General features: G+C 39.0%; 1 protein-coding gene across 1 annotated transcript in view; it reads left to right on the top strand.

The window, feature by feature from the left end:
- gucy1b1 (guanylate cyclase 1 soluble subunit beta 1) overlaps positions 1–19,991 on the top strand; it is a 25,733-nt gene extending 5,742 nt beyond the window's left edge. Inside the window, exons 5-13 of the mRNA XM_017409422.1 lie at positions 367–564; positions 1,630–1,860; positions 2,006–2,122; positions 4,449–4,582; positions 12,233–12,430; positions 15,379–15,616; positions 16,285–16,425; positions 18,478–18,632; positions 18,923–19,991. Coding sequence (XP_017264911.1) covers positions 367–564; positions 1,630–1,860; positions 2,006–2,122; positions 4,449–4,582; positions 12,233–12,430; positions 15,379–15,616; positions 16,285–16,425; positions 18,478–18,632; positions 18,923–19,070 — 1,560 coding nt within the window. The 3' untranslated portion in view covers positions 19,071–19,991. The remainder of the gene's footprint in view (positions 1–366; positions 565–1,629; positions 1,861–2,005; positions 2,123–4,448; positions 4,583–12,232; positions 12,431–15,378; positions 15,617–16,284; positions 16,426–18,477; positions 18,633–18,922) is intronic.
- Positions 19,992–20,290: the final 299 nt, after the last annotated feature.

Below are 20,290 nucleotides of genomic sequence, written 5' to 3'. Positions count from 1 at the left end.
ATAAAGGGACCTAACAGCCCGTATCAAAGGGCCTGGTACCCCATACTCCCGGAGCACCCCCCACAAGATTCCCCGAGGGACACGGTCGAACGCCTTCTCCAAGTCCACAAAACACATGTAGACTGGTTGGGCGAACTCCCATGCACCCTCAAGGACCCTGCTAAGAGTATACTCATGTCGTACATGATATCATTAAACATGTTTCAGTGCGGTTTCCTTTACAAACTCAAAAGACAAACCATCTCAGATGTGTGTATTTCAACTAAAGTCACCTTTTGCACTTCACCAGGTTTTTGTAAACCTTTAACCTAACTCACTTTCTTGCGATCGGCTGTTGCGTCTTTAATCTTTATTCTGAATTTGCAGAACCTGGACGCGCTCCACGATCACCTGGGCACCATTTATCCCGGGATGAGGGCTCCCTCGTTTCGCTGCACTGATGCCGAGAAAGGAAACAACCTGATCCTCCACTACTACTCAGAGAGGGAAGGCTTGCAGGATATTGTGATTGGCATCATTAAAACTGTTGCTCAACAAATCCACGGAACGGAGATCGAGATGAAGGTCAGCCTTGTTATTTTCCTCCCTCTTTGTGCGCACTGAAACCCCACAGTGCTAATGGTTCCCTCTGTTGCGGCTGATGAATGAACATGGCTTTAAGCTTTCTCGGCCCCTCTCTAATTTATGTTGCAACATCCAGCGAAGCCGCCAAGTGTCTGTGACGCTTTGTGTCAGAATGTGACAATTCACGTCTCGGGAACTAATTGAAGAGGTTACGATGTAAAGATTAAACAGCAGATTCTCTCAAACACCCAAACGGAAACGCAGGGTTCAGTTCAGTTTTGGGCTAATGTCTGTGAGTCAGAGGATATTTTTAGATCTAAGTTATAGGGTCTGTGGCTGGAGGCTGGCAGCCTTTTCAGAGGGGTTTATTCTTCCTCCTCACTTCTGGTTTAACTTTGTTTAACTGTTGCTTCTGTGAAATAGATCAAACTTTCACAACAGGTTTTACCCGACCTGGCTAATCAGATTTCGACTAAACTAGAATAAATTATTGTTAAGTTGTTGTTAATGCCACTAATTTTCTTGTTTTAAATCACATTTATTCTTCAGGCTCCAAATCACACCAAAAAGCTACCATCAGTTATTGCAGCTTGTTATTCTCCTTAAATACCTAAAGTGTTCGAAGGGACTAACCGTGACATTTTCTCCCAAACCTAATCATGCTGCTCAGACAGAAAAAAATGTTCAACAGTTGTGTGTGAGTGTGTGTGTGTGTGTTGAAAGAACAGAAAATGGCAGACGCTCCAAATGTGACACCCAATTTTCTGAAAATATTAGCCACTGTTGCTGTGGCAACAGGAGCAAAGACAGCAGCTTGACGTCATCATGCCTTATGCTCATAAACCCACAGATTGTCATTTATTACCCTCCTAATTTAATACAGTGAGCACAAGATTAATAATACCATCATCAGGTTATTAATGACAGTTGTGGAGTGGGGTTTGGATATTTAATCAGGACGGTCTTGTTGGTAATATTCAGTGCTTTCTGTTCATAAATTTCAGCTTGTTTTATTCAGCACTAAGAAATACATTTCTCTCAATTATTTGACTTCCCTCGATGCAGATGATCCAACCCAAGAGTGAGGAGTGTGACCACATCAAGTTTCTAATTGAGGAGAAGGACTCGGAGGAAGAGGCTTTCTATGAAGATCTCGATGGCTTTGAGGAGAACGGCACTCAGGAGACCCGGATCAGCCCGTACACGTTCTGCAAGGCCTTCCCTTTCCACCTCATGTTCGACAAGGACCTGATGCTCACCCAGTGTGGGAACGCCATTTACAGAGTCCTGCCGCAGGTCTGCTTTCACATTGCGGTGTTCCCAATTCTGTTTCAAAATCAGGAATCAGACATTTATTATTGTAAATACAAGTTCTGCAGTAAAAAAAAAAAAAAAAAAGAACAATTTGCTGAGTAAAGCACAATTTTGTTTTGTGCCCCAGCTCCAGCCTGGTTCCTGCATCCTCCCTTCAGTTTTTTCTTTGGTCCGTCCTCACATCGACTTCAGTTTTCATGGCATCCTGTCCCACATCAACACTGTCTTTGTTCTGCGGAGCAAGGTAGATGTCACTGTTTACTTGGTTTCTGTCTCAGACTTGTCTGCGACTTCTTCAGTCAAAAATTACAAAAATAAATTTAAGTCTTAGTGATCAAAATATAGTTTGATTGCTCTTTATAAATTGGCTTCATAGTTTTAATCGTAGCCCTGTTGTGTTTTCTTAGCTGGACAGATTTTTTTGCGTTTATCTGTTAGAAAATTATATCATGATCCACTGGACATGTTTTAATGAAACACACTGAAAGTAATCACTGGATTCACATCTACAACTGATTAACCTATAAAGGCAACACAGTTCAAGATGGCCTCCATGCAAACTGGCCTTAGAAACCCCAAATATAGCTGTAACTTAGTCAGTTTTACTGATATTGAGCTAATGTTTGGTGTGGTAGTAGCTGACAGTCATCCCTAACACGTGCACCGAGTGCTAACTGATCGCATGAGATCGTGCAATATCGCTTGAGATTATGCATCGTATTATTTTTAAGATTTGATCAAAATGGCTTTAACTCCATCTCTCATCATAAGATGATCTTGGAGTAAAACATTGGCATGAAAGGCGGCGGGCGATATGCATTCCTTCATTAATCGAAGGCCTTTGCCATTTGCCAGTCAGTGTCAGGTTGGCAGGAGAGAGAGGCGAACCCAGAGCGCAGACTCATCTTCAGGAAAGAACTAAGATGTTCAAAATAAACACAAAACAAAGGCTGACATGGCAGCAAAACTAAACACAGCAAAATCCAAACATGAGGCAAGACATGAAGCAACAATGAACCAGCAGTGAGTGGAGGAAATGACCAGGTTTTAAAGGCAGAGGGTAATTAGGTGAAGAGGGCACAGGTGAGTGATTACAACTGGGATCAGGTGAAGATGGGCGTGGCAGGAACATAAGAAACTAACTGAGGAGAAATGAATGATGACATGAAACAAAGACAGAACTAAACCCAGACTAAACATAAAGGCAACCAAAATACAAAAAACAAAAATAACTCAGAAAATCTGACAGTCCGGACATTTTCATCCTAAGAGCCTAAACAAACGGCAGCAGCAAAGTTGAATTAACGTCCTGAATCAGAGGTTAAACAACATCATAAGCAAATCCAGTTCATCTTATTTGTAAAGTTACTTGTTAAAAATCTTTAATATTAAATGTAGCTGAAGTTTGTCAGTGTGTGTATAACTGTTTAAGGCTTGAGACAATGTTAAATTAGGTTTGTCAAAGTTACTAGGATCTCTTTTTAATGCTGAAAACATGAAAGAAATTCTTGCAGATAACGCAAGTAAACCTTACATTCAGACATACGGCCAGCAGTTCATTCCTGTTGATGCTGGCTCTATCAGCACAAATTAGGGAGGAGAAATGCTCCGTACTCTTTGAAACAGCGAGTTCTGATTTCGCCAGAGCACAAATGATACTACAAACAAATCAAGCGCAAAACTGACACCGAGGTTTTGACGGCAGTCTCGGAAAGACAGAAACGAGAAAGAGAAAGTCTGTCAGCGGGTCTGCAGTTTTCCTCGCAAGACAAGTGAAAACAGCTGCCTCGAAAGTGGGCTTTTAGGTAAAAATAGTTGCTAAAACACTTTCAGGAAGTGGATCAACTCTGAAACGGCATAAAATTCTAGTGTAAGGAATTTTTTGGGAGGTATAAATAATGCAAAGGTAGTCCAGTGAGGTTGCAGATTAAAAATATAGAAGCTAAACTGGGTATAATAGGCCTTCTTAAATATTGATAAGGTCACAGATATTTTTAGAAGCGGCAAGAAATTTGTCTGGCTTTCATTTACTATGTTAATGCAGAAGAAACTTACCATTTAGAGAGCACTGTCTGCCTAAAGAACTGAAATTCATGTCTAGACATTCACATAAAGCAGTTTGTGCACGGAGTGGAGCGGATTTATGTGAATGTTCAGTGAAATACAAGAACTTGTTTCTGATTTGCAGAAAGACAAAGTGACCTAGTTGAGAAGCTCAGGAAGGACAGAGCAGGGAGACTTAGACTGTTGAAAAGAAAATCTAACCAAAGCAAAGTGCAACAAACGTTAAGATGTAGCTAGTCTTGTAAAGTCAAATAAAAGAAGCTGCACATTTTTTTTTGCAGCCACAAGAAAGTAGATTAGATTCACACTTTGACCGCCGAAGTGCTCCTGCGCCGTCAGCTGCGACGCTTACGCTATAGCTCGTAATTTATCACTTTTTTTTTGTACACACGCACGTGAAATCGAAAATGATTTCCTTTTAAAGAGCAGTTGCCAGTTTTGAAGGGGATTCAGAGAGGAACATACAGCGTGATGAAATATTCATAAGTGTGATGTATTCCTGACAGGAGGGCCTGCTTAATGTGGAGACTGTGGAGAATGAGGACGAGCTGACGGGGGTGGAGATCAGCTGTCTGAGACTGAAAGGGCAGATGATTTATTTGCCAGAGGCAGAGAACATCCTTTTCCTTTGCTCACCCAGGTAAGCCCACTGTGCAGCGTGGTTTTTTTGACAGAAGCACTGACTGAATATGCACGCCCAAGCAGCGGCTCTCCTGTAGGCATAAACAAACATAAGCCTCTTTTTTTTTTTTAATAGAATTGACATGTTACAATCAAATACACCTATTTAAATGATCTCATCAGAACCTTTTTTATATTGCCTCTATAGCCCTATTAAACAATAAGCAGGAAGGTTACCTACAAAACATTCTTATCTTAATACTTTCCAGCAGCCTAATTAGTTTGGGGAAAAAGAGATCTCAAGGGTTGTAAAGTTCAGACTGCACTTTGAGCAACTGCAGAAAAAACAGCTTTTATTGGCGTCTAATTTTAGAAACAGATTATTAAGTGCAAACCAGTTCTTTAGCTGCAAATATTTTTCTAGCATTTATGATTTAAAAGCACTAAAAATAATTTACCTAATGGGAGTAAATAGGCTCTCTGTTGCCCGTTTTATTGGTTATAAACCGTGATTGATTGTTAATATTGCACAATTAAAATGTATGATTAAACTAATGTTTAAAAAATAATAAACTATTTGAGATGTTTCATCAACACTAAAGCTCCTTTCAGAGATTCACTGCTTTCTAAAAGATGCACAGCCACTGAAAGTGTCTGTGTCATGCCAGGATTACTCACTTTGTGGTTTTCTGCAACATTTCTGGGTGGAAGTCTTGACGAAGTTGCATGAATGCTTCGTTTTCAACAAATCATACGGTTTGTTGTGTGGAAGCCACATTTTTAGAGAAACATGTGCTGCAGTTCTCAATCATTCATTCGATTAATTCAGTTCTGGAGAACTTGGCAAATTGTCCTTTTAACTATCAAAAACAGGGCTGCTGTCAAAACATCCTCCTCTGTGCTTTTACCTACAACGTTCAGCTCTTTTGTCATTTCTTCTCAGTGCCTGAGCCACATAATTAAGAATAAACTATGATTAATCATGTTTGACATCTTGCTAAAGCTTCTATGTCCCAATTATTATTATTTTTTCTTTCTTTTGTGCCTGTTAGTTTAAGAAAAAAAGCTGCTTGTGTGTCAGCTGGAGGTGAATTTCTGTGGCACGATGAAGCAGTGACTCTAGAAGGACTTGGAGAGTTTTGTGCGAGCACGCAGCCGAACAGCAGTGATACTGGAGACAGTGTGCCTCAGATGAAGATCTCATTTTTTTCAAGGTTGATCACAACAGGGCTTTTACGGTGGTGCAATAAACTGTTCATATTTTCAGCACGGAGAGTTTAATAAGTGTGAAAAATTTATATTTGCAGCTGCTTACATTTATCTGTTGGATAACTACCGCGGGTCACTTGGCTCACTGATATGATTTGTTCTGGAGGATGGTACACGTTGTTATTAAATTGACTCTGTGAGGACTTCAGTGACACCGTCAGCCTGACTTGATTTACAGTTCAGTCTTGATTGCATAGTAGATATTGTGCAGACGTCTCACTCTGTCACTTTCACAGACGCGTCTGATCGAAGCTGCGAGGAGAATAAATCCAAACGCAGCGTCTGATGAACTCAGTGCCATCGCTTTTTAACAGACTGACGACGGTTCTGTTGTTACACACATCAGGGCTAAGGAGAGTTTAACGTGGACAGGTGAACCAACAAATTAATATCCGTTTGACACTAATTACTAATTCACTGACCCCGCAGCATCAGTGGAATCACACGATTGTATGAAAGCAGGGAGCAGTGAAACAGCTGACATTTACAAAAAAGGCCTGCATTCTGTTTGTCACATTTATACGACCCTGCTTGTGCGTGGGCTGCTTTTATGTTTATATCTCATTGTAGCTTGAAACTCTTTCAGCTGTTAAGAGCCTGGTTTTCACCTCGCGATCTCGTCTGTTTGGTGTTGTCGGTGTCTTCTGTCTTCTGTCATGCGAATGTGTTGGTGAGTAAGGACATGCAGCGTGAGTCTTGTGCACGGCGTGTGAGTTGGGGGTGGGGTGGGGTGAGTAGCACTTGTGGCATTAACACAGACACATTCACGCAAATCACTCTATATTAGTGGGACAAATTGAGCGTGAGTGTTTAAAACAAAATCAGTAATGTGATAATTGATGAAAGCTGAAACATATTTGCTTGTTTCACACACTGGTATGTCTGCTGGGAGTAGTTTAGATGTCGTTAAGTCATGAAGGCAGGGCTAACAGGTACTTCTAAATACTTCTCCAATGCCAGTGGATCCTTCTAATTTATCTTTTTTTTATTCTGGGCACAAAGTCCAGCAGTACTAATCATAGCCACTGCTTAGAGTCTGATAAATATTCCTGCTTGCTGTATGAGTTTAGTCATATGGGGTAAATTTAATGGTCTTTGATTAAATACATGCTGAACAATGTAGAAAACACTAATTTCAGAAGCTTTAACTTTTTCTAACATCACCTTTTACAGTTTTTCTTAAACCATTATGTTTCGCCAGGTTTTATAAAAGCAACTAGTTTCGCCCCAGTTTGTCATTTTTGTTTATGTTTATGTTTTCAACCGTGCATGTGGACTTTGTGCACTTCTTAACAATCCCCTGGCACAAAATATGAAGTTGTTATGCTCTTTATTAGCTGTTCGGAAATATACATACATCACGCTTTTGTGAAGATGCCACAGAAGGCATTGTTTTAGTCTCAAATATGAAATATAACAAGAAAGTAAAATATAAGTAAATTAGAAGCACTCTGAGCGCAAACCTCCGCCACGGCCACATACAGAACTTACTTGGCGGACGTAACAAAAGGGTCACATCTAGGAGCAGAGACAAGTTTTTCACAAAGTTGTTACCTGACCTTGACCTTTGACCCCATGAACCTTGAAATCAACAGGCATCATCTTTGACCCATGAGGCATCGGCTGTGCAGTTTGATGTTCCTACATTTCACTGTGGCATAGAGCACTGGGTCAACTGTGATGTTGACCTTTGACCCCATGCCCTTGAAATCAATGGTGATCATCCTTGACCTAAGAGGTGTCCAACCATGCAGTTTAATTTTCCTCTATTACATAGCTGCATAGTTGTAGCACAAGGTTATCTGAGCCCTTGACTTTTGACCCCATGAATCTTGAAATCAACAGTGATCACCCTCAAACTATGAGGTGACCAGCTGTGGAATTTAACATTCCTGTTATACAGCTGCAGAGTTAGGGCAAAGGCTGATCTGTGGCCTTGACGTTTGACTTTAAACTTTGTCCAGATCTGAGCCAAAATTTAATCACTTGCTCCTTGTATCATGTTTGAAGTTTCCTGGAAATTTCCTGAAAATTAATTCTTAACGTTTTGAGAAATCTTAAATAAAGACAGAAAGATGCTACCGAAAACGTAACCTTGGTGGAGGTAATGAACTCAGCATTAAATCTTCTATTTTTTGTCACATCTTTAAACATGCTTTATGTTTTTTGTTTGACTGCTCACTTCTAAGTCGTCCGCATGGTCTCTTTCCTTCCTCTTCCACTTTATTTTTTCCCCCATCAACACCTGGGCAGCAGTAGCACGACAGGCAAGTGGGAACTGAGCACCAAGAAGCAGCGCAACAATTATTACATCTGACACGTTTCTGGCACATCGCATGGTTGACTTACCACATCTGTGCTTTCAAATATCATTATATCTTACAAAAAACACATGCAAAGAAGTACATTCTTACACATCTTAAAGCCCTCGTGAACACTTATTGGATAAGTGGTGAGAATATTTCCCTTTTTCTTTTCTACTGCAAAAAAGAGTTTCTTGGTGATAACTGTCTCTGCTATTGGGGTTAAAAACCATCAGTTTAGTCCAAGTCCCGTATAATCATACATAAAAAAATTAAGAGGCCGCAAAGAATGGAAAAAAACCATTCATCTTTTAAGAATATCATTAATTTGGTCCACCAAGCAATCTTTATAGGGACAATAAATCAAGCAGAGACTTCTCTTGATGTCAAATTTGGCAGAGACATTAAACTAGATTTGACAAAAAAAAAGGGTTAAAAACAAATTTAGTTCACATGGGAGTAAAGACATCTATCAGAAATGGTTCTCACTTGGCCCTTATCCTTAATTTGTTTAAAGCCTTTTAGGGGCATTACATTTCAAAAGAAGTCCTAGCTGCATCCAGGGACCTCAAAGACCGTTTCAGTCTTGTGAAGACAGGATTCAGTCCTTTTTTTTATATAGTTGGTGCACTTTTTGTTTGAGGTCAGTTTCCCATATGTTTCTGTTTTCAAAGGGTTCAGTTAAGTCAGGATTGAGTGTATGTTATGGAAGTAGTTTTTACAGTGTAGTAAAAAACAACGTTAATTTAGCCATTTTAGTTTAGTTTTCCCATTTTGTACCTCTCCATGCCAGATCCGTATCTTTAAGTCTTTCTTTTTTCTTACCCTAACACAACCTCTATTCTCACTGGCATGAATACAGCCACATATGACGCCTCTGTTTTCCCAGTTTACAGCTTCATCATATATATTGGCGCAGTTCCTATGAGCGGCCAAACTATGAGTGAATCTGCTTGAGTTGCATTAGGTGGCTTTTGGATGTAAGCTCTGTAGAGTAGACGTTATGTCTTAAGACATCTTGTCACAGTGTGAGCGGACACAAACATCACAGCAGGCAGGTGGAGGAAATAAATAGACCTTTACGGAAGCAAAAAACAAAAAACAAAAACCCCACCAGAATCTGAGGTGAAGCAAAGCTTGGCAGGAGACGGACAGAGTTACAAAAAACGAATTCAAGACAAGAAACTGAAGGATTATGACTGACACGGTGCAGGTGTTGTAATTAGCAGACTGGAAACAATTTAACAAACAATATTATTGATTATGAAACATCTCCTTCAGCATATTTGAATCAATCAAGAAACATTATCGATTATTTCTTTCCTTTTTTGTTCTGATATTTTCTGAATATCATTCTGCATCAGTGTAAGCATATTCCAGTTTAAATGAGACATAGTTTATACTGTTTAATGTTCTAAATAAGTATAAATAAGTAATTTTTGTTTTTCTTTCCTGAACTGTTTTATTAAGATGATTTATTTTAGAGGCTTGTTATTAAGTAAACATCATGAGCATGTTTTGATTTTTACTTTCTCCAGGCATGTGCCCAGAATCATTATATATTGTAATAATTGTTATACATTTAAAAGCAAAGTTACGATGTAACTCTTGAAAATAAATGTTCAGATGTGTCCAGACTTTATAGATTATATTAGTACGAGTTTTGTTTTAAAGGGGCAGTTTACAATTTAGGGAATTAGATAAGATTAGATTAGATTAGATTCAACTTTATTGTCATTACACATGTCCCAAGTACAGGCAACGAAATGCATCCAGAAGTGCTTAAGCAAGTTGTAAATATAATATATGTTGATCTAAAAACATACAGAATTACTGTAAAAAGCAGAAGTCAAACCAACACAAATGCAGCCAGAAAACTCAAAATTTCAACCTTTCAAAGCTCATAAATTAGTTTTCCTCTGATTAAAAAACGACCCTACTTGACTTAGATTGCACCCTTCTCTTTGCAGACATCTTTTTCACCAAAAAAGGCACATTGTTCGTTGAAGAACATCGCTCACTTAGAAGGTGTTTGCACACATGTTCAGTGTCAGGATCAGGACAGTCGTAAAAAAAAAAAAAGAAAACAATTTTAAATCTCAAGATATTTTTTTTTCCTTTATTTTTTCTTGGTTACATAAACTTCAGAGGAAAGGTTTAAAATATGTTTTTTGGGACAGGAGATTTTATTACTTAAATACTTTTTTTCCTTTTGTATAAATAAACTTGTCATACTTTGCAGGTGCACCAATAAACTTAACTTTTTGGGAAGATTTCTGCACAAAGAGCAAAATACTTTAGGCGAAAGCACAAGAACAAAATTGCCATCAGTTTCTTTAAATGAATAGTACATCTAATGCTTTTTTTAGAGATAGTTACTAAAAAATACCTCATCTATGTTTGTTGTTCAGTCTTTTAGCTTCTTTTGTGTTGCCTAACCCAAACAGGAGGCAGAATCTTTGTGAAGAAGTGAATGAATGAATCACTCAAGTCTCGACTGGACTGAAGGAACCTGGTAGCTTCTGATGGAGATTGTTGATGAGCTAAATGTGCACGGAACAAGCTCTGTTAAAGCACTTTATGTCATTTAGATTCAATGAAGAGATCAGTCGTAACATTACCAGAAGAAATGCATAAATGAGAATAGAATGTCATCGACAAAAGTCAGACAACTTTTTGTTGTTGTTGACAACTAAAACCAGCCATTGGAAGGGGACTTCCTGTGTACGTCGGCTCCCAAGCCTGAATAAATGGCGAGGGTTGTCTGGAAGGGCATTTGGTGTAACTTGTGTCAAATCAAACTTGAGGAACTGCTTTACCTGATTGTATGACAGCCTTACCGGATCGATCTGGGTCCGGTTCTGTTAACCAGCAGGGTGTCGGTGGAAACTGGACTTAGAGACAGATGTGGTGAAACCTGATAAGGTAGCAGCCAAAAGACAAAGAAATGAAGCAGAAGAAGTTTTTGAGAATGAAGAAACTACAGTTTATATTCTTCTAACAAAATTCTTTTGTTTCTTTTGTTTTTTTTAACCAAAAGATTAAAAGAAATAAATCAAATTTCAGCTGCTAAAATAAACCCCATCATCCAGGGCCAACTTCAACCAAACAGAGTCTGTAGTTGTATGATTATTTCTTAATTATTAGCTTGTTAGCTGGATCATCCAAAATGCTGCCTAAAAACTTTCAACTTAGGGTTTACTAACTTACGTTGTAAATCTGGCCCCCCATGTTTTTTTTTGTTGTTTTTCTGTAGTGGGTCTGTTTTCAGAAAACCTCAAGATCTTTCTAATATTGTGGCACTTGGAGAAAAAAAAGTGTTAGTAGTCAAGCTGTAGAAACACTGGATGGGAGACATCTCATTTCATTTCACCCTAAAAAAAGGTTTTCTTTAAAGAAGGACCAGAAGATTCATTTATTTGGTATTCATTATTGTTAACTGATCGTCTTTGGTTTCCAGTTTTGAAGTTTGAACATGTAGTGGATGTAATGAGATGACGAATTAATGAATGTTTTCCTTTTAACTTCTTATAAACAAAGACCCAAATGGGTACATGGTTTAAAGACGAAAACGAGACAAAAGAAAACTGTAAGCTTTTCTTTTTGTGACCTTCATTAGCCCCTGTAGCCCTTACATAACCAGTCAGGCATTTTTGCAGAAAAAAAGAGCAAATCCAGGGAAGTGGTGTTCAATAGAGCTCGTTCTCTCTGTTTGCACATGCTTTGAAAGGTTTTACAAAATGGTTGCTGCAGAACAGGAACTAAGTGACAGAAACATGATTATTCACCTTATCAGAGAGGAGCCGTATAGAACAGTGTCTGACCTCATTCAGCAAGGCGATCATTTATTTGGAGACGTGAAGCTCAGCCAGGACGATGATCTCACTGCTTCAGTCTTTATGATGTGTTTAATTTATACCCGTTCACGATAAGAGTAGGAACAACATGCACCTCTGCAGCGTTCCTGCCCACCAAAGATGGAAGTGTATCATTTCCAGCAATTTCTTTGCAAAAAAAAAAAGAGCTCTGAAAAATGAAAGAAGTGCCTCACTGTTTTCCTCTTTGTCTCTCTACCTGCTCTGCATCGTTGTGGTCAGTGTTATGAACCTGGACGATCTGACGCGGAGGGGGCTCTACCTGAGTGACATCCCACTGCACGACGCCACACGCGACCTGGTGCTGCTGGGCGAGCAGTTTCGTGAGGAGTACAAGCTGACCCAAGAGCTGGAAATCCTGACAGATCGTCTCCAGCACACACTGCGGGCCCTGGAGGACGAGAAGAAGAAGACGGATAGGTTCGATTGGTTCTATCCTAAGAGAAGTTACTCAGTTAGCCTGAAACACACAGACATTATTTGTCAATAATCTTGGCTGAATGAATGAATAAGAAAATATTAGATATGTCATGACATTTTAAGTCGTATAGAATAAAGTGAAAAAGCAAAGTTTTAAAACATAATAATGAATACTTGCTTTCTGCCTGTCAGCTTGTATCAGCTCACAGTATCAGTTTTCTTCTCTTCTTCTTTTTCGCGCTCTCATTTTTTGTTGCATCTGTCACCACGGGAAAGAAAATGTTAGCTCACAACTGCAGCTCACGAGATTGCCGTAGCGCTCTTTTCACAAAGCTATTGTGTCCTGAAGAAAAAAATAAATAAATAAAAAGCTTGATTTGCTGCTTTGACAGAGGTGCTTAGTTAGTGAAAATTAAAGGGTTGCCAGCAGTTTCCAGAGGAGAAATAGAAACACAGGCGAGGCTTTTCAAGAAGAAGGTTACCCAATGCAACATTGAACTATATTATTTATGTTATTCTTATAGTTACCCCCTTTTACAATAGGACTACCTTTATAAAGGATTGATAAAGAGGTTGGCTACTAACTAGGCTGTAAAAACTTAATAAACCACCAATATCCAGTTCCGGTCTGTTTGATAAAAAGGGCAATAAGGACCCTTTAATTGCCAAATACTTTTAGTTTATCTGTATTCTTCAAACTGTTTACCTTGATTGCTCTGTCTTCTTCATCTGCTACATTTTTTTATCACCAAACATTTCTTAGGAACACCACAATAAAAGAGTATAACAAGTAGAGTAACCAACAGGAGAAATGAAGCTGAGCAACAAGCAAAATATTAAATAGAACTGGATAAAAAAAAGCTTAGCGTTTAATCTGCCTAAATATTGAGCCTGCATTAATGTATGAAAAGCATCTTTTTGACACTTTTCAGTGTTTTATGAATGCTTTATATGGCTAGATATGTTTCTTTGTTGTGCATAACTTATAAAATATTTATAGAAAAAAAACTACACACAGCAGTCCAGTTATTATCTCTCTACGCTGTGATTAAACCCCAGTCAAACATTGTGAACTCAGTTTGTTCAACAGTCCGTCTTGTGAGATAAACAAAGAAAGCTCGTGGAGGATATCTACAGAGGAACTATTTAAAATCCAGCAGGATGCAGGCCCCAGTCTCATAGGGTTCTAATAATGCGACGTGACAACTGGAACACCTGGGGTCGGACTTTATTATGCAGGCTGATATTTACCTAAGCTAATCTGTAGCCCCCGTTTCGGCGAACACAGTTTCGGCTCGGGCCTGGCATAGTAATTTGGCTCAGCAGTGGGCAACAGTTGGGGACGATCTCAAAGGTGGAGCGTGTCTCTTTTAAGACCACTGAAGCAATCTGATCTTTCTATAAGAAAAGACTTTTACTCTCCCACTGGATCCCCGTCTTGTTAGTCTGCCCGTACTCCAGCATCAGACTGTTTCGGGCTCCAAACGCTGATTGAAATTCACATTTCCCCTCTTAACATTTAAGGGGACTTCTGTTTACACCACTACACTTTCTGATAGGAACATGGGTTGGTGTTGTTTTTGCTGTTTGTCAGGGGTTTTCCTCTTTAGCAGGAAAAAAACACTGAATATTGTTGCTTTTGTATTTTAAATGTATTCTTTAAGTAGACTCTTGTCCATAATGTTCTGAGGGTGTGGTTTTCATCTGTATGTATTGTAGCAGATGGATGAGGATGAGGAAGGGTGATGACCTTTCTTCAGCGTACCACATATTAAGCTCTCATTAAAGCAGGGGCGCCGGGTCAGAGTGACCAAACAGCAGATTAATTATACCTTCCAGGAACTCAATCATTAGATTATTTAATCTGTTCACCCTTATTAGTACCAGATCTCAGCAGCTGAAGCTTTATCATAATATTTACATCCAATAGGAAGGAAACCAAATGTTGTCTTTAAGGTGTTATTACAAAAATAAAACTAAAAAAAAGAATCAATAAATAATTAAGACGACACAACAAAAATAAGACTAACACTAGGAGTTATATAAGAGTAAATATTTCTGAGGAATGACTATTAAGTAAGGGCTTTGAATGAGGATTTATTTAGATACAACACAGCAACAAGGAATATTTTATTAGTCCAAGGTGAAATAGGGATTATTTTTTGTTTACCTGAAACAAAATAATTCTGAGAACAACATTTTTCTCAGATTACAAAATGAAACGAAGACAAAAGGAGGGAAAGGAAAAAGGTCTTCATGCGACAAACACAAAAACGAACTGATTTGCACCCACTGAGGCTTTCTCCTCAGTTTGTCATCAGACTTTGTTCAGAAAGCAGAAAGACTTTATATCAGTCTGTCCAAAAACTCTTACAGTCATAACTGAGTACAGGTCTCCTGTAAGACAAAAGGCTGCACACCAATAATGATCGACAATTATTTCTCATATTTCAACTGGCTTCCTAATCAAAGAAACACATCTCGTTTTAACAACGATTCGTGTTTTTCTTCACAAGCTTTAGGAAAGCACTTAAACAATCTGTGAATAACTGATTAGATGTCCTAAAACAATCAAGGTTCACTCAGGTGAGAAAGAACTTCAAGGAGAACAGTTACAGAAAGATGACAGTAGGTCAGAGGTCATGATAAAGGGTGCTTCTTCACGCTACAGTATCATGTGTTTTTACATTTTGAAGCATCAGGAAAGTTCTTTTGCTTTTCACACGGCAGCCATGAGCGAGCAGTTGCCATAGAAACACCACTGATCCAGCCTGAGAGCAGCTTGCATTGCAAAGTGACCAAAAGGTGGTGGGAGAGCAAATAAAATGCTGATCCAAGGATGGACTTGAGTCTGGCAGCCCCTGTTCCTTACTGTGCTGAGCAAATGTGACTGCATCCTTCGGCTGAATGCTTCTTCTTTTCTTTCTTTCTTTCTTTTTTTTCTTTAGGCTGCTCTATTCTGTTTTGCCGCCATCTGTTGCCAATGAGCTGCGACACAAACGCCCCGTTCCAGCAAAGCGCTACGACAACGTCACCATCCTGTTCAGTGGCATCGTGGGATTCAACGCGTTCTGCAGCAAGCACGCCTCGGCCGAGGGAGCCATCAAGATCGTCAACCTGCTCAATGATGTTTACACGCGCTTCGACATCTTGACAGACTCTCGGAAGAACCCTTACGTCTACAAGGTTGGAAGCAAGAACTTTACAGTCCCAGCTTCTAAATCACTTGTGTAATCTCATCTCAATCCGGCGTAGGATCTGGGATTTCTGGAACAAAATGAGACTGATTCAATTGTTAAAAGAAACCAAATATAACTTTTTTTTTTCTACTGGTTCTCCAGCCTAAATGTACCAGTCTGGAGAAATCTGTTACGCAATTATGCACATGCAACTCAGTAAGCGAGTATGTGTGCCACTTGACTTGACTTTTACACATGCGGCGCACTCTTTCCTAAACAGGGTGCAGTTTTCCAAAGAGGCTGCGGAATTTTATAGGCCTTGTGCAGCAGATTTACGCTCCAGGCCTTCAGACAAGAATGCACTTTGAGAAGTCAAACAGGCCTCGGCACTTCCAGGGGAATCTTCTTCAGCCACGGGGTCACCAAAAGAAGTAATATTTACTCGACCCAGCTGAACGGCTAGGTGGTCCTGGGGTTTTTAGCAGGACCTAAAGAGGCCCCGAATGTTTTAAAAAACTGATGCGAGGGTTTAAATGTTTATCACACAGGATTTCAGTTTATTTCTGGCTTGCACGGTGGGAACTACATCAAACATAAATAAAGCAGAGGATATTGGGTCGTTACTTCGCTGACATTCGGAATAAACCTCATTTTTTTTTCTCCTTTCTTTTACAGGTGGAAACAGTTGGGGACAAGTACATGACGGTGAGCGGTTTGCCGGAGCCGTGCACGCACCACGCCAAGTCCATCTGCCACCTCGCTCTGGATATGATGGAGATCGCTGGACAAGTCAAGGTGGACGATGAGCCCGTACAGGTGCGAGGGGAATCTCAGCTGTCAGAAAAACTGTTTCCGGGCACAGTGTTGTTCCAGCGTGGAAAATAAAAACTTGCACTCAACCCCATTTTACATTAATAGGAGAAGAAATAGAAACCTGTAAGCAGTGGCTGACATTTTTAGGAACAGGATTTATATTAATCCCAATAAATTTTGGGAAAATTGGTGAACTGAGAGAAATAAAAGAAGTCGACTAAAACTGTAACGTTCACAAGAATATATTGAGGGATTAAAGGTGTAGCAAACCCTTTGTTTAATCATTATAGCAAACTTCAAAACAATGTGTTTGATAGAATAATTCACAAATTCATTTAGTAGTTTGAGACGGTTTTTTTTCTGCTGATATCTTTCCCTCTCCAGTTGGTTAGCTTCTTGTTGGTGTTGCAGTTTGTCTGCGCTTGGCACGGACAGTCATGGTATTCATTCTGTTTTCCTTCACATAATTAATTATTTCTGCAGCTTTTTTAGCAATGCATCTGTTATTTTGGCACAGATAATCTGGGCTCTGTTGAGCACTGTTTGCTTTTTTTTTTTTTTTCCCCCAGAATAATTGTATCTGTGCTTCTGGACATATTTCCAAACTGTAGTCACAAGTTGAAAAAGTTGGATAAAAACCAGAAAACTTTTGTTTAACTAACTGTTGAGGATTGTTATTGTATCAGTGATTGTTGAGACTTCACTCTGGAAATGAATGTCTCCTTAACAAAGGGTTGTTTATTTCGGGAGATGGCACCGGCTAAAGAGAAGTCCAATTTAGTAGCAGAAGCACGCTCATCTCACCATCATCTCACGATCCCGGGGCTAAAAATAGATCATCATCTGTCCCTGATGCTCTCGGCATGTTCAGGCTTTGAGGAAAACAAGCACCAAAGTGCTTACAAGTTCAGTGTAAATATTAGTCTATAGATGGGCTTTAAACTGCGTTTGGAAATGTTTATTGCGAATCTTAAAAAGCTAAAGAAGGACTATAATTATGTGCACTAGGCGTTCTCTGGCAAAGTTAACCTTATATCCACCCACCGAATGTTGCACCTTTTCAGTGGATGGCTTTAAGAGCTGTGTGAACAGACTGAGAAAACATCCAAAAGATACTTGCTCGCATTTTTAAAAGCTGTTTATTTGTGGTAATTTGCACAGTCTTTAAGGGAATATTTATACAAGTTTATTTTAACGCTAGCTTACATTTCCTGACACTTTAGTGTCACTTTTCAGCCCCTTCAGGACTTTGCGAACGTTTTTTTATGATCGTTGCAGCTCAAAATGTCCGATTTTGCAGCAGCTTTTTCAGAAAGCAGCAAAAAAATAAAACAAACTGTAGTGTTTTGAAGGTTTTTTTCTTTCTTTAACAATGCAAGAACATGATTTTACAAAAATGGCTGCGAGTTTTCCATTAACAAAAAGTGGAAAGAGTAGTTATAATATTTTGAAAGATATTATATTTAAAAAGAAAATACATTTTTGAAGCTCGCAAGATTATATTTTTTTAGAATTTGACAATGATGGTACAATCATTATTAAATATTTTTTGGGTCATTTTCTACAATGATTCTTAGGTTTGACAAAAGTTGCCCTAGTTAGTAAAACAGTGTTTATAAAAATAAAAATAAAACAATCAAAGCGTGCAAAAACATTTTAGCTGCATTTTCTGTCAGCAGTGGCCTGATTCGTCTAAAGTGATCTTAATTTTCACACTTTCATATAATACTTCAGGAAACTTGACTTGCGATAATATTTGATGGCAAATATGAACAAGAGGAATCTGACATGTTTTCGTCCTGCAGGAGGTGAAACCAGACAGGGGACTAAGGTGATTTATAGAATATTTGCAGTGATTGGTCTAAATTGCAAAATTGCAACCTCCTGGAGGGCCTGTTTTACAGTATATATATATATATATTTTTTTTTGTATTAGATAAATAGGTATTTTGGGTAATTTTAAACAATACATTCTCAACTAGTCCAAATGTAGGGATGGTTTGTCAGGTAAATCTTAACCAGTGCAGTTTTCTTTTTATTCTCTGTTCTGTCCAGATCACGATTGGGATCCACACGGGGGAGGTGGTGACGGGGGTGATAGGTCAGAGGATGCCCAGGTATTGCCTGTTTGGGAATACAGTCAACCTCACGAGTCGTACGGAAACGACCGGTGAAAAGGGAAAAATAAACGTCTCCGAATACACTTACAGGTGGGTTTTACCGCTGCCATAACTCAGACTGTCCACATTTTGGCAGCCGTCTGTTGAAGTCTGTGTGGATTTTATTAGTAGCTGCGGAAAAATATATAAATTAGCAAAAACATTACAACCTAAAGCACATCAGGAAGGATTTATAGTACGCCATTATACCAGAAAATACTAGCATTAGGTTGGAGAGCACATGACAGAGTTAAACATCCATCATTAGGTGTGCCAGTGAGGGAAGAATTCTCCCAGGAATAAATCTGAATCATTTGTGGTGACGTCGACTTTGTCTTCAGGTGTTTGCAGTCCGCTGAGAACGCTGACCCTCAGTTTCACTTGGAGTACCGCGGTCCTATCCCCATGAAAGGAAAGAAGGAGCCGATGAAGGTGTGGTTTCTCTCCAGGACGAGCGGCGACACGGAGCCCACCTCGGTTAAAGCGTAACCATTTAACGCTGCAGCATTCCGGGTGTCGTCTGGTGAACACGTCGGCTCGTTTAAGTCTCGTAGTCGTTTGTTGAAGGGTGTGAAAAGGACGAGGCGAAACATAAAATGATTATCTTTTCCGAATAGGCGAGTATTTTTATTATAGTTAGAAGCACAGTTGTTTCCCCTGTTTCTGCTCACCCCTAATCCATCACGACCTCACTGTATTTTGACAGTAAAGCGGTGTTCATTGATAGTATAGGTTTGATACGTTAAAATCAGTGTATTAGATACAAAACTATGTAACACCATCACTAAAGCTTCTAATGAGCAGACAAGAAAGCTCAGTTACATAAGTTTTTGGTGCCAAATGTGTGTGGTGTGTTTCTGTCGTCTAAAAATGCCAAAAATAAAAACAATTGAAAGTCCAATACCACCTCATTGTACTAAGAAAGCAATATTCAGCACCGTGTTTATATTTAACCGTCAAAATGACAAAAAATACTGATTAGAATTTAACAGTTTAGCTTTTAGAGCGCCTGTATTTTGTTAGTTTTCTTCAACTCTATGACAAACTGCGTTGCTAGCAGGAAAAAATAAAAGCTTAAAGTATTCTTTTAAAGTCACAAGCTGAGTAAATTGCACAGCCGTACTGCGTAGTATCTATCACTAATCTATTTAAATAGCTAAAAGAATAAAAATGTATTTAATGCACTTTGCTTCTCATCACGCAACAGTTTTGACTGTTGCTATGAAAAACCACTCATACACTGATTTTTAGCTCTACCTTATGTTACAGAGATAAGTCTTAAAATTCACATATTTATTGTTTGACTCATGTCACTTTGTATTTATTGTTTTACTGTTGGTAAAATCTAAAATGTTTGTACTGATCACCTGTGAAAGGAACCACCATAGTAAACTTCACCACTGAAACCGCTGCTGTGTCTTCGTCGTTTATGTAATTAAAGAAAAACTCCTACTTTATGTGCCTCATTCATCTAATGTGTTTGTGTCGTATTATTTTATGTCTTCTTGATTTCCCAGTAATATGTTTTCTATCCCTTCAGTCTGCTGAGCCAAAGCAAACAGGAGTGAGTGGTTTTTTATTTGAAGCAGAGGCGGATTTGCAACTAAAATGAGAGCGTCTCTGCTGTTCATAACAAAAATAAGCCTCTCAGTATGGATTGGTTTGTGAAGTTCTCCCTCTAGTGGGCCTTTGGAGCAATGCAACCCTAA

This window comes from Kryptolebias marmoratus, linkage group LG3, assembly GCF_001649575.2.
Source record: "Kryptolebias marmoratus isolate JLee-2015 linkage group LG3, ASM164957v2, whole genome shotgun sequence".
Lineage (NCBI taxonomy): Eukaryota > Metazoa > Chordata > Actinopteri > Cyprinodontiformes > Rivulidae > Kryptolebias > Kryptolebias marmoratus.
Note: the sequence above shows the minus strand (reverse complement) of the source record. Positions and strands in the feature narration are given on the sequence as shown.